This window comes from Glycine soja, chromosome 17, assembly GCF_004193775.1.
Source record: "Glycine soja cultivar W05 chromosome 17, ASM419377v2, whole genome shotgun sequence".
Taxonomy (NCBI): Eukaryota; Viridiplantae; Streptophyta; class Magnoliopsida; order Fabales; family Fabaceae; genus Glycine; species Glycine soja.
The window spans coordinates 40,222,176-40,235,362 of NC_041018.1; the positions used below are offsets into that span (position 1 = coordinate 40,222,176).

General features: G+C 30.3%; 1 protein-coding gene across 2 annotated transcripts; it reads right to left on the reverse strand.

Moving 5' to 3' along the window:
• Nucleotides 1–2,792: 2,792 nt before the first annotated feature.
• Nucleotides 2,793–8,416, reverse strand: LOC114392375 (phosphatidate phosphatase PAH2-like). Of its 2 annotated transcripts, none has more exons than XM_028353494.1 (11): nt 7,256–8,416; nt 6,534–6,608; nt 6,339–6,412; nt 4,856–4,940; nt 4,436–4,522; nt 4,260–4,332; nt 4,005–4,048; nt 3,785–3,913; nt 3,584–3,685; nt 3,349–3,475; nt 2,793–3,156 (listed from the first exon to the last, which is right to left on the reverse strand). In XM_028353494.1, exons 1-10 carry the CDS (start codon nt 8,099–8,101, stop codon nt 3,413–3,415), a joined length of 1,578 nt encoding a protein of 525 aa, XP_028209295.1. In that variant the 5' UTR covers nt 8,102–8,416; the 3' UTR covers nt 2,793–3,156; nt 3,349–3,412. The 2 variants fall into 2 exon arrangements, with proteins under 2 accessions (XP_028209295.1, XP_028209294.1); XM_028353493.1 differs by having other exon boundaries at nt 6,534–6,827.
• Between the last annotated feature and the right edge of the window lie 4,771 nt (nt 8,417–13,187).

The window sequence follows — 13,187 nt, forward strand, 5'->3', positions numbered from 1 at the left end:
ACATACTTTGAACAACAAAAATGAGTATTAATTTTGTTCTCTCTTTTTCTTATTTTTATCTTTCTCACTATTTGTAAGAAAATAACTTTCGATTTATATTTTGTTAAGATGATCCAACCATTGGATAATCTTTCATACATTTAATTTAATATTTGATACCAACTAGAGTCCTCCACTCTACCAATTGAGCTAAGGTCAAAACATTTAATTTAATATTGGAAAAAATCAGTAACTAATTTATATTTATAATTTTTGACTTGCATAATAAGATATCAATTTTATCGCAGATCATATCCTTCAATTTTAGTAACTCCTTGTCACCTGTACAAGTTAATAAAAATTTGTCTTGTACTTACCTCATACCTGTACGAGTATTTATTAAGTAAATATCTACGAATTATATAAATTTTGGCAAATATCCACAAGTATATATGTAAGTATTTGTTAAAAAATAAATTTAAAATAGTTTTAAAATGCATATTTATATTTAAAATATTTTTTAAATTTTGAAACATATATTTATGTTAAAAATAAATAAATTTAAAATATATTTATAATAAAATTAAAAACAAATTATTTTGTATAATTTTGATCATTTAAGTCGCTATAGAGACGGATATTTCTGTCTCTAAGAACAACTTCCAGAAAAAATTTATTTAGAGACGGATGTTTCTGTCCCATCTTTACATGAGACAGATTGATCACCCCTTATTAAATTGATAACTAGAGACAGAGTTAGAGATGAATTACTTAAAATTTGTCAATGAATTCTTTTGTTTCGAACATCCATCTTCACTAATGTTTCAAACATTTAGAGACGGACATAGAGACGAAAGCAGATAGAGACGAGTTTTCTGTGTCTAAAAAAATAACTTTTAACTTCTCCGCTGGTTAAACTTTGTCTCTGACTCAGGAAACTATTTCGTCTCTAAATTCGGTCTTTATATCAAACTTTCCTGGTAGTAAGTAATTCTATATTACAAATTCCCATAAATACGAGTACCGTACTATCCATTAACATATTTATTTTGAATCGGTAGCAAGTTCTATTTGCATTTGTCATCTATGCTTTCATTTATCTCTTCTCTTTCTGTATCTCACTATGTGTATGAATATTTTTTCAAAACAAAAAGTGTAAAAGGGATCCTTATTCTCCCCTAAAGAAAACCAATGAATAAGTTTATATACTTCACGTACATGCCCATTGGAAACACTATTATATTTGCTGCTTGTTTATCATACTCAATGAAACTATATATTATCTTGCCGCATGTTTATCATACTCAATGAGACGGAGCAATGGAGCAACATATATAAATTCAAAACCCACTAGATGAATGAACGTCCACAGATTCAACAACGTACACGATCACACAGCAAAATTCATTGACGCTGGTGGTGAGAACATGGCATTTATGGATCGTAATGTAACGAGTGATGGGAAGCGCGTGATGAATCTGAAGCAGTTCAAGCAGTGGCTGAAGACATCATTTGACACAAACAAAGATGGTCGAATCAGCAAAGACGAATTGCATGAAGCTTTCAAGCTCACTGTTGGTCTCTTTGCTTCGTGGAAGAGCCACAAGGTGTTGAAGTATGCAGACACCGACCACGACGGTTTCATTGATGAAAACGAATTCATAAACCTTGTACAGTTTGCAGAGAACCACTTCAACGTCAGAATCACAAAGTAGATAGTTATCTGGCTTTTGGAACTTTGTTTTGGCTTTTGAATCATTATCAATCGATAGATGTTTTTTTTTAAAAAAAAATATTGTAGTGATATAATTTACATTTATTAAATTATCAATTAATAGATGTTTTTTTAATATTATTATTATTATCATAATAAGCTCACGAGTCATGTGAAAACTATATATAGATGTAGATGATTCCCATCATCGATCCCATTCAGGAATTAAAGATGCACAGAATTCAAAATGTAATATCAATAGAGAAATTACATCTTTTTTATAAAAAAAATGCACACTAAAAAAAATAAGAAAAAGAATGGAAAAGTGCGTGATAATATGAAAATTAAAAGATAAAAAAAATAAATGATACTATAAAATATTATATAAATAATATAATTACTACATTATCAATAATATCAAAGACAATGCGTTTTTTGATAATAATGACGAATAAAAAGTCGATTTGTATACTAATTATAAGCTGTTATATACTAAATAATATTTATTGGAAACTAGTATATATAATTATATATAACAACAACAGCTTATAATATTTATGCCACGAAATTAATTGGCATTTAGTTTGATTGGAAGGTTGGAGGTAAAATTAAACTCAAAGAGAGGAAAACCAAATCTGGATGAAGAATCAAATTGTTATCAAAACAAATTAATCCGATACCATTAGTAACTGCCACTATCCTCAATGTCAACTATAATACTAGAACTCTAATCACATCCACCTATCTCATTCTCCTCCATCCTATTATGTTGTTACTCTGTTAAAATTTTCACTAACTTGAGCCTCAAAGTTTCTACAAGTATCATCTGAGACCTACAGTCAAGTGTGGGTCAGACATATCGGATCTTAAATCAATTATTATGATTAGTTGATTCTTACATATTTTTCTATCAATAATCATACTATTGTTGGATTTTCAAAATAGAAAGATATTTTTCATTTAATGCTTTAAGCATACAACCTTAGTTCCTTTATTGAATTTTTACATGAGCATATGCTCATTCGTTTACATGTTGAGAAAATGAAATTGTAGAGAGAATCATTCAAGATTACATACATGCAAGGTGAAGCCACTCATATTGATAATGAGAAGAGAAAGATGTTAAAAAAACTTATGGGATTCTCATCATACGATTTTTTTATTGCAATATCCATGACAATCGAGTGAAATTAATCACTACAACAAACCGTACAAATAAGAAAACAATATTGGTATCTGATGTCACACCATGGACTAGGAAGAAGTTGTAATTCTGAAGCAGGAAGCACGCGTGCAAAATGTATTATGTACATCGAATTCCACAGATTGATGCTGTTGTCATTGAGCTTAGTTACACAGTGCTAATCGGTTACATGAAGAGGTCCAGGACATTAGGACTTGAAAACCATCTTCAATGATCTAAGTTCTAAATTTGTTGCATTGCATCTTCAACACTAGTCATACTACACAGTACACACCAAACAGAAATATCAAACAGATTATTCTAGATAAGTTTAAAGACATATTTTCCTAGTCAACTTCGAAAATCTGATTAATAAAAGGAAGAACTCAAGTTAATAACCATAGGAAAGATATCATGTATATTATCACTCAAATTAAAAATCCTACTGAAGACTAAACATATTCAAGTTTACCTATATAATTCTAGGAGCAGCACATCCATTCGCACCAGAACAAGATAAATGCCAAAAGACCCTTTCAAATATTTGTAGCAGAAGAGGTCTCAGGTAACTTCCAGTAATTCCATGAATTAAAATCCTCCTGCACCAATATTCAGCATGAACAAGGCCAAAAAATAAGGTACATCACAGACAAATCCTTAGGAGTTTGTAGGGAATTTTTTTAGAGAAAGTTCCTTCAGAATTAAACCTGTTCAGATGAGTTTGTAGGGGGGAACATTCCATTCACCAGAGAATGCAGAGAAGTATATGATTTTGTGTCAAAACAACGACGGTTTACAGCAATCTCTCCCTGAAAAGTGAAAACTCAGAAATGAGAATAGAAGTTTTGCAAACTATAAACAATTCAGGTACTTTTATCATTTATTTGTTTCAAAATACTAATACATACCCTGGGATTAATGATGAATATTTTTCCTTTTGGGATTCCAACCTTAAGGTAACTGACTTCATCGGTATCCCTATTTCCAAAACCAGCATAGAACGGATTCCAATCTGGAGGAAAAAGTGCCTTAATGTCCTGGAAGCATTAAAATTCCACTTATGTTTAATAATATGACCATAGTGGAAAAAAATAAATTTTGTCAATTTTAGTTTAGTGGGAACCTAACCTCTAAACATGCAATCTTGAACTCATGAGGAGCCCTCCGGATAACTGGAAAACAAAGAAGAAATTTGTCATAGTCCCAAATATTATAAAAGCATCATGATCAAGGTGTTCCAGACTCAAAGCATTGGCTACACATAAAACTATCACTACTGTAAACCTATCACTAACGCTTATAGTATGTCATGAACTTGAAATGGGGTAGCCTCTTCTCATCCGCAACCATTTTCATACAATAAATAAATAAAAACTAAGTTACCTTCTCGATATAGAGAAGGAAAGAGTCCATCAGGGGATATAACAACAGGGCCATCTGGTAAAAGTTTCCCATCCTGCATCATAACAAAAGGAATAAGAGGATGTAAACTGCTTTCTTTTTTTTTTCGTCTTGTTTAGTCCATAACAATTAATATTGATTTGAAACTTATTTATCACCTGCTTAAGGTTGCATAGAAATTGTCTGGTATGATAGGCCTGAGATATTGCACGAGCACTGAGAAAAAGTAGCTGGTAGCCATTTCCCTGTACAGTGTGTATTAGACAAGAGAAAATTCCATACCACTCACACAAAAGATAGTTGCTATAGGCAGGGTAATGGACAGTTTATATCCTAAAACTCTCGAGACAATTAATTGATCATTAGAATGAATGAGCGCGTAAAATAGAATTCATGAATTTTGTGGCCTTAACAGAAAAAGCAATTGATTATTAGTTTTGTGGCCACCTGTCCAAAAACAATGCTGATATAAAAACAGTGATGTGTAATCAATGTATTCAAGATTTAACTACAGAACATTCTATTTTCATGTTGTAGTAATCTCAAAACACCTAAACACACGCGCAAGGTGGACAAACCTTGATATCTGAGAATAAATGAGCAACTCCTGTCTGTGACCAATCGATTCCTACTAAAGGCATGAATTGACCTAGAACATCTGACCTGTAAGGCATAAAATAAAACGAAGAGTTTAACATTATCAAACCATCGAGTAGAATTAAATCAAGAGCAAAAATGAAAAGAAAAGGTGTGGAAACTAATAGGCAAATATCTAGATGTTATAATTATAAATGTTTGCAGCTAGGAGAAATGAAATTCAAACTTCTACAGGTATACTATTGTACTCCATCCTCTGCCTAGTTACTTTCTTGCTTACTATTATTTATGCAGTTTGAATTCTGCTCAGCTAAAATTTAACCAAGATGACACTACAAGTCTACAGCCATCAAATTTCCATAATAACATGTCATAAATTGTCAATCAATTTAACCCTACAGGTATACTAATAATAATAGTGAAAGTAGTAGATTATATTTACCAACTTTACATCCATCACGACTATAATGGATTAATACAACGATGATTCTTTATCTGCTTATAATAAATTCACATCCATCACATTCTTTATCTGGTTTGTCTAGCCCAATTAACAGTTTAACAAACAATCAATCCGAATATCCCTCACAATGAATGACAGTTAAGGTATATATATATATATATATATATAAGGGTTAAATATATTCCTTCTACAAAGTCCTATTATACATTAGAGTGTGCCTCACAAAGTTCATCTTGAGAAGAAATTAATAGGAACTCTAACTTTTGCGTGTCTAACTTGCCTTCAAACATAAGTTTATTAAACAGAAAACTTAGCATGCAAGTGAATGAGTCCACGCCCTAGGTAAACAAATATACCTACAAGCCTGATCACTAAGAAGGAAACATTTAAGGAACATGTAAGCCAAAGTTTGGTGACCAAAGTGAAAAATACACAGGCAAGTGCATTTTAAAAAAATACTAATATATAACATTAAAAAAATACTAATATATACCAAGTTCATGCTTGTACTGTGTTTACCTTATATATTTTGTAATGAACATGCCAAGTTTGAATAAGTCATAGGACAGGACGTAAAACAAAATGGCAACCAAAAGGAAAAAAAATGGAATAAGATTTGTATGGTCTTTGAACACAGCAGCAAACAACAGAACAAACATATGGCCCTGATCTTGGTATACCATCGGTACTATAAACTAAACATGCACTTCAGAGAGAGACAGAGTCCCTCTTGTCTAGTTTTCTTTCAGTGATAACAGGACACAAAAAGTACGGTTGATTGAGGTTGAGCCGTTGATTCACTCAGTGTTGGTACTTCAGCAAGATTGCTGAGTAGCACTTTTTGGTAGATACCAAGTATGAAGTATCTTTATTTGCTAGATCAAATTAGCAATGAAAAAAGCAAGACACTATTAACAGAATAAATATTGACCATAACTCTGTCATAGTAGTACAATATGTATTTGGAAAACAGTTTCCTTTTCAGTAAGATGTGTCCTCACCTTGTAATTGTCCCATCTACATCTGATATCACTATACGAGTGTTCCATTTCCACAAATACATGTGAGCATCAACCTGATAGTAAGACAAATAAAAAAAAAATTAAAAGTATCAATAAAAGAAACAGAATAAATGTAAATGGAAAGTAAGCCTTGCGCACTTGAAATAAAATTGAAGAAATTTATTGATTGCTAACCTGCTGCTTCCCCTTAACCGTAGGGAAACTGAAGGTTATTGTGTTCCTCCCTTCCTTCAGATTCAAGGATGCTAGCTGTTCAGACGTTGGAGTATTAGCACTAACCTTCTTAACTAAATCTCTTCGACCAAGATTGATAGTTTGAGATTTTCGAAACTTTGGTGTTTTTACAACATCCCCGGCATCACTCCTACCAGAATGGGAACAATCTCTTTGCTGAGAATGTAACTCAGAGGCCTTTATTGCTGGCCTCCCAATGTCAGAATTCTTAGTGAGTTCCTCACTTTGTGCAACCTAAACTAGAACTATACCATATCAGTTTCAAACAAAACTAAAAACACCCTTCACACTTTTCCTTGTTACATTTAGACTCATGATCAGCATCTAGCTTACAAGAGCTTTTCGATAGTGAAACCCTATTGTTAAGAATTTTATAAGACAAGAAAATGTCGACCTTTATTAAGTTCATAAATGCTAACAGAAAAGGCAAATAAGGCAAAAGTTGAGTTACATAAATTGATTTTAATTTTTTTATTAAAAATTCAATTCATTTTCCCTCAGATAATTCATTTTTATGTTATTTTGTAGTAAGTACTTAAAGAGAAATTTATTCAAAGTAGACAAATATAACCGACCTCGGCTAGTGAAATAATACTTTTGTTATTATTGCCATGTAAAAGCTCTAATAACAAAATTAGCAAAAAGAATTTAGCATCATTTACCTCAGGTAGCATTAGAGTTGCAGCATGCAAGACCTCCTGAGCATGGACACGAACATCTCCACATCCTGCACTTGCAGGGCACAACATCTCATTAAACACAGGCTTGGAACTGATGCCATCTTGATCACTGCAAGAACGAGCTTCCTCCTTCATTTTACGCGGTGGTAAAGGCAAACCGTTGTCCAAGGCATCACCCCTAGTCTTCTTCCTATCCCTACAAGGTAGTTTATGATCAAAATTGAGATTGGTGGACCACTTCAGCTCCAACAACTTGGCTGCAATCTCGGCACGCTCCCTCAAATCCACCCCATTCACATCACCATCTCCACCTTCCCCTCTCAAAGACCTTGACACAAGCCCAAGAATTCGGGCACGGCGAGACTTAGTCCTTCCCACAACAACCTTAGCATCTGAATTTGACTTGTCTGGTGAATCAAAGTTCCAACTTTTGGACTTGAAATGCCTCCTACCACTCGGTGATGTGATATCATCAGTTTCACTTTCACCACCAAAAAGCGTAGATTCCTCCTCCTCCTCTTCTTCTTCTTCTTCTTCTTGTGTATCTGCATGATGGAGGAAAATAGCTTCCCCATTACGGTTCAAATACATGTTGAAATCAGGTTCTACACCGTTGACACTGACATGAACCTCTATCTTTTCCTTCTCCTCTTCCTTAAAAACCTTGTGGTATTTCCCAAATCTTACATACCATGGAGAGGATTTGAAGCTCCCATCCTTCTGCTGAACCACAACAATATCCACCGCGCCACCGAAAGGGAGGAACGTCCCTGAAACGGTGTTGACACCGCGGCTGATGAAGCTGCCAAGCCTCCCCACCGCTTGCATATTAATATCTTCTACTAGAGACAATCCTGATCGAGCCTACAAAAATTTACCATACAAATAAAGTTCTCTTCTACCTCAAGCAATCCGAGAAGAATTACTATTACTATACAATAAAATCTGTCTCCGAGCATTTAAAACATCAAAACTTGCAAGTTAATGTTGATCCAATTTATGTCACAAACGTTCAAATTATGATCCAATCTATAAGGTATGTCTTGTTTTCTTAATTTCGGAAAAATTGATGAAAGAGATATGGTAGCTATGAATTTTCCCGAAACATTCTTAAATAGAGATCTGAGTCTGGCACGTTAAGGAATAAGTACATGTTGGGTACCGACTTATGAAACTTAAAATAAAGAGCCGCCAATACGAGAATATTCGATTGGAATGTGCGGAGGCAATTATGATGAATTTTTGAGAATATTCTTTCTAATCTAATTCTAATCCGAACACATTTGAATAAATAAAAATAATAATTGATTGAAAGTTTCAGACGTGGTTATGGCCTATGGGGTTTGAGAGAGAAGGACCCACTGCGTCCCACGTTATGAGAATTCAGGGTGAACGCAACGCAACGCAACACAAACAAAACTTGATGAAAATTTCCAATTGCGGCTTCTTTCTATGCTACCACAATTGCAGATTCCAAAGACAACACCAAGGTTCGTGATTGAGGCATTGAAGATGAAGATAACAGTTTATTTATTATGACCTAAGAAAAGTTTAGAAATAGTATTTAGTACCCTCGCTCTCGATTTCCTCCCTACCGTAGCAATCACTTCTATATATTTCATAGTCAAAATTTAATTATAATTAGAATTTAACTCTCACACAATTATTATGTTATCATTTATCCGCAAATTATCATTATTTGTTGATATAAGTTTTTTAAGTAAAATATTATAAAAGTTAATAAATTTATCCTATAATAATAATAATATCTTTTATTTTAAAACAAAAAACTAACAATATCTTTTTGTTTTTTTTATTTTTAATTAAAAATAATTAAAAGATGTAAACTTTTTTATATTCTTATATCAAGATCAATGTTGCTAAAACTTGAAAAAAGATAGTTCTTTTATTTGATGTTGCTTCATTATTTTTATAAAGTAGTTATTTAGAATAAAATTTATAATTTTTTTAATTACATCAATCAAAGAATTAGAATAATCTAACGATTTTATTTGTTAAATATTACAAAATGAGTATAATAAAATAAAAAAAGAAATAGGTTCATTTTATCCTACTTAAACTTTGCAACATCAGGATTGTTTAGGTTGATGCATATCTTTGTACTTCAAATTGAGTTGATCGAATACTCATATGAAAATTAATTATTAAAATATAATTGTTAGTGAATTAAAATTATTATAGTAAATAAAATATAAAAAAATATTTTAAGCAAATAGTATGATATACACTTAATTGAATTAAAATTATTTCTTTATTAAATAAGTTGAATTGAAAACAATACTTAAGATGGTAAAGAAATGTCCCAAATAAATAAATAAATATCAAATTAAATAAACATATTAATATAAAAATAAAGAGATAGAAAATTATGGATCAATTTTTATTTAAATGTTATTTAAAGATTATATATATATATATATATAAAAATTAAATTTAGAAAAATAATTTCAATTTCTATACTAAAATGACATATGACAATCATGTAAACATTAAGTACAATTTAATCATCTATTTATCTAGTTATCCATATTTTTTTGACTAAATTATTTATATATATATATATATATATAAAGAAAAGAAAATAGTAGTAAGAAAAGAAAAGATATATTTTTTGAGGATATGTTTGTGCGCAAAGTAACTTTAATAACGTTATTTTTAAAAATAATCGATTAAAAAGGAAGATGTGAAAATATAATATTTTATATTATATTTTATTGTGTATAGAAAAATATATATTAGTGAATTATACAAAATTATTATTTAAACAAAATTTACAATTAATGATAAATACATGACTTTGTTATGTTAGGAGTAACATTAAAGAATAATAACATTAAAGAAGACAATAAGAAAAGAGAAGTGATAGACATAAAAAGAAATATATTCTTCTTCCTCCAAATCATCCATTGCTGACTTGACAACCTAATAATAAGGGGTTCAACTTTTATATATTATAAATAGATTAGAGTTTAACTCATTCAATTATGTTATCATCTATCCACAATTTATCATTATTGTTGATATGCTCTTTTTAAGTAAAATATTATAAAAGTTAATAAATTTATCATACAAAACTAACAATATCTTTTATTTTAAAACAAAAAACTAACCATATCTTTTTATTTTTTATTTTTAAATAAAAATAATTAAAAGATGTAAATTAATAACTATCATATTTGAGAATAATTTTTTTTTAAAAAAATGTCATATTTGATGAATTATCTATTATAATAACTGTGTGATTTAGAAATAATTTTCACAATTAATTAGAGAGTAAATCTGTCAAATAAAAATGTGTACACGAAATAAAATAATTGTGATTATAACAGTTATAGATAATATATGATTAATATAAAATTATTTTATATTATTAAGGTATGATATTTTTTCTCGTATATTTATTCATATATCTCGTTAAAAATATTTTATTAATTGGTAACTTCTTTTTTAGTTTAAAATAATTATTAAATGGTAATACATTTTTTAACACATATTCTATTATTAATTAAAATTTATCAAAAATTAAAAGTACACTCATTAAATGATCATTTATGCATATTTCTATTATTATTTTAAAACTTGATGTAATGATTTTATTTAATGTTATTCTTTTAATAAGTTAGTGCTAGACTTTGAACAAAACAAATGGCTAATAATATAAATATAAATGCGTGAACTATCATTTTTTTTGCTATTGACTATTGAATGGTTTGGTTATTGTCTTGGTGTCCTTTCCCTTGTCGAAGAGGATACGTGATCTTGCTAATGTAATGGGCTTTAACTTCAATTGGGCTTTTAGACAATTTAGAAAGGAAAAAAGTTTGTGATTATCCCAGCCCGTGTAGACTTTATGATTATGTTCATTCTTTATCATCATTAGTATGATGATATGATCTTTGTGACTTTCACCAGCATTTGTCTATCATGAAAGTTACACATTTGAAATGTCAAGATTGGCAAAGTCAATATATTATCTTGTGCATCATATATAGCTCTAATATAATTGTCGTACTAAGTACTTTATTAACTTCCCTAATTTGTTCTGCACCATCCCGTCCCCATCCATTCATGTCTTTCCCTTAATTTCCCAAATAATTATTTTGATTAAAATATACCCCCACTTTCTAGTTCATCTTCATAGCCATTATGGGTGGGGTCTATAACTAAATATATTGTATTTTATGTTTAACTTTATTTCTGGTTAAATCAACTCTACCAAAGTTGAGAATTGATTCAATGTTAGGGGAGAAATTAAATCACACAACACAAGGATAAAAAAAAATACCACAAACTACATCATTAAAAAATAACAAATTTAACTTGATCTAATATTTCTTACATACGATTGTAAAAACAATCTAACAAAAGTATTTATTTATTACATAGATTAATTTATTTTCTTTTTTTATCATACTCTCATAATTTTCATATTTGTTTGGATATAAAACTCTTTTGACTTGAGATACTTCTTTCTTATATTAGTTGGGAATAACTTCTTTTTCATTCTATATTAAAAAAAGAAAATCTTTTTCAGTATTTATGTTATTAAAATAAAATATTTATTATTTTTGTCCATAACTAATCTTGTTTAAAAGAATTTGAATTTATTTTTATTTAAACTAATTAATGAATAACAAAAAGATAAAAATAGACATGGACCTTCAAAATAGTTTGAGCCAAAATTACAACTAAAAAAATATAAATAAAAAAGAATATATTTGACATGGGTCTTCAAATTCGTCTAAACCTTCAGCAATAATTAATAGTGTTGGTAGTGTGATTCTCTCTGTACATTCCTTCTTCACTTGGACCTTCATCTTTTTCTAGTTGGGGCCTTCGTCCTTCTCCAAGCCTTCTCTTTTTCCACTTGAGCCTTTAACTGTATTTGCATGATTCTCATCAAAGAATAACTTCTTCAATAAACACCAATTAATTACTTAGATTTTCAAGAGTCATCTTTAAAAAAAATACTATCATCACACACATACTAGTATCTCCATTTGAATTCCCAATAAAATAATAGTCTAACTTGTCTTAAATCGCAATTCTTTGAATTCGATGAGTTAAAACTTGCTTTAGATTCAACGAGTTAGGTTTAAATTTGACTCTCTAGTTCACTAAGTACGAAACTTACTTTCAAGTTCTCGATAAATAGTCCAAGCACCATGGAACATCCCTTTCTCATTTCACTTGTTTCCCTTTCCTTCCTTGCTTATGTCCTAGTAAGATATAGTCCCAGTTCCAGTACCAGTACCATTATTATTAGGTATTGTAATTAATAGTCTTTGAAACTATAATCACATAATGATGATATTCCTTATGTTTCTAGGCAAATAATTTTGTTGGTGTGTGTAGATTTTAGCTTTCGTGATTGTTAAGTATGTCAGGAACCTGTTCACACCCTTTAAGCATATATATGATACATCATATATATGTACCTTGTGATTTGTCACCAACAGTTGTAAACTGTAACCCTTACCCTTCACAAATCCATAAAACCTTTCTTGACATGATTGTGACAGGGTAGAACAGATTATTTGGCAAGGGGATTTAATCAATAATAAGGTATATCTGGTCCAAACACGTCTCAATTGGATATGATTTTGAAAGAAAACAAAACACCAACGCAAGGGAAAATGAAAGAAGAAGAAATAGGTCATCATTATGGATCCTGCAAGGACAATGCAGAGATAACATTGGCCCTCAAAGATGATAAAATCTGACACATCTCAGCCTGCTAGGTGCATATTCATGTCAAAAAGGCCACATAGAGAATCGGTACCATTTTTCTTTAAAAAAGATAATATGAAAATTGTGTCGTGTTGGTATCTCTCTTATCAACCCGTGTATTCTGGATACATATCAATTATTCTATCATTGATCTAAAAAGAAA

Coding starts and splice junctions, on each gene's coding strand:
- LOC114392375 (XM_028353493.1), bottom strand. CDS start 8,101: ATGCAAGCGGTGGGGAGGCTTGGCAGCTTCATCAGCCGCGGTGTCAAC. Junction 4,941..6,338: donor GTAGATGGGACAATTACAAG/GTGAGGACACAT, acceptor TATGCCTTACAG/GTCAGATGTTCTAGGTCAAT. Junction 3,914..4,004: donor TCAAGATTGCATGTTTAGAG/GTTAGGTTCCCA, acceptor TAATGCTTCCAG/GACATTAAGGCACTTTTTCC.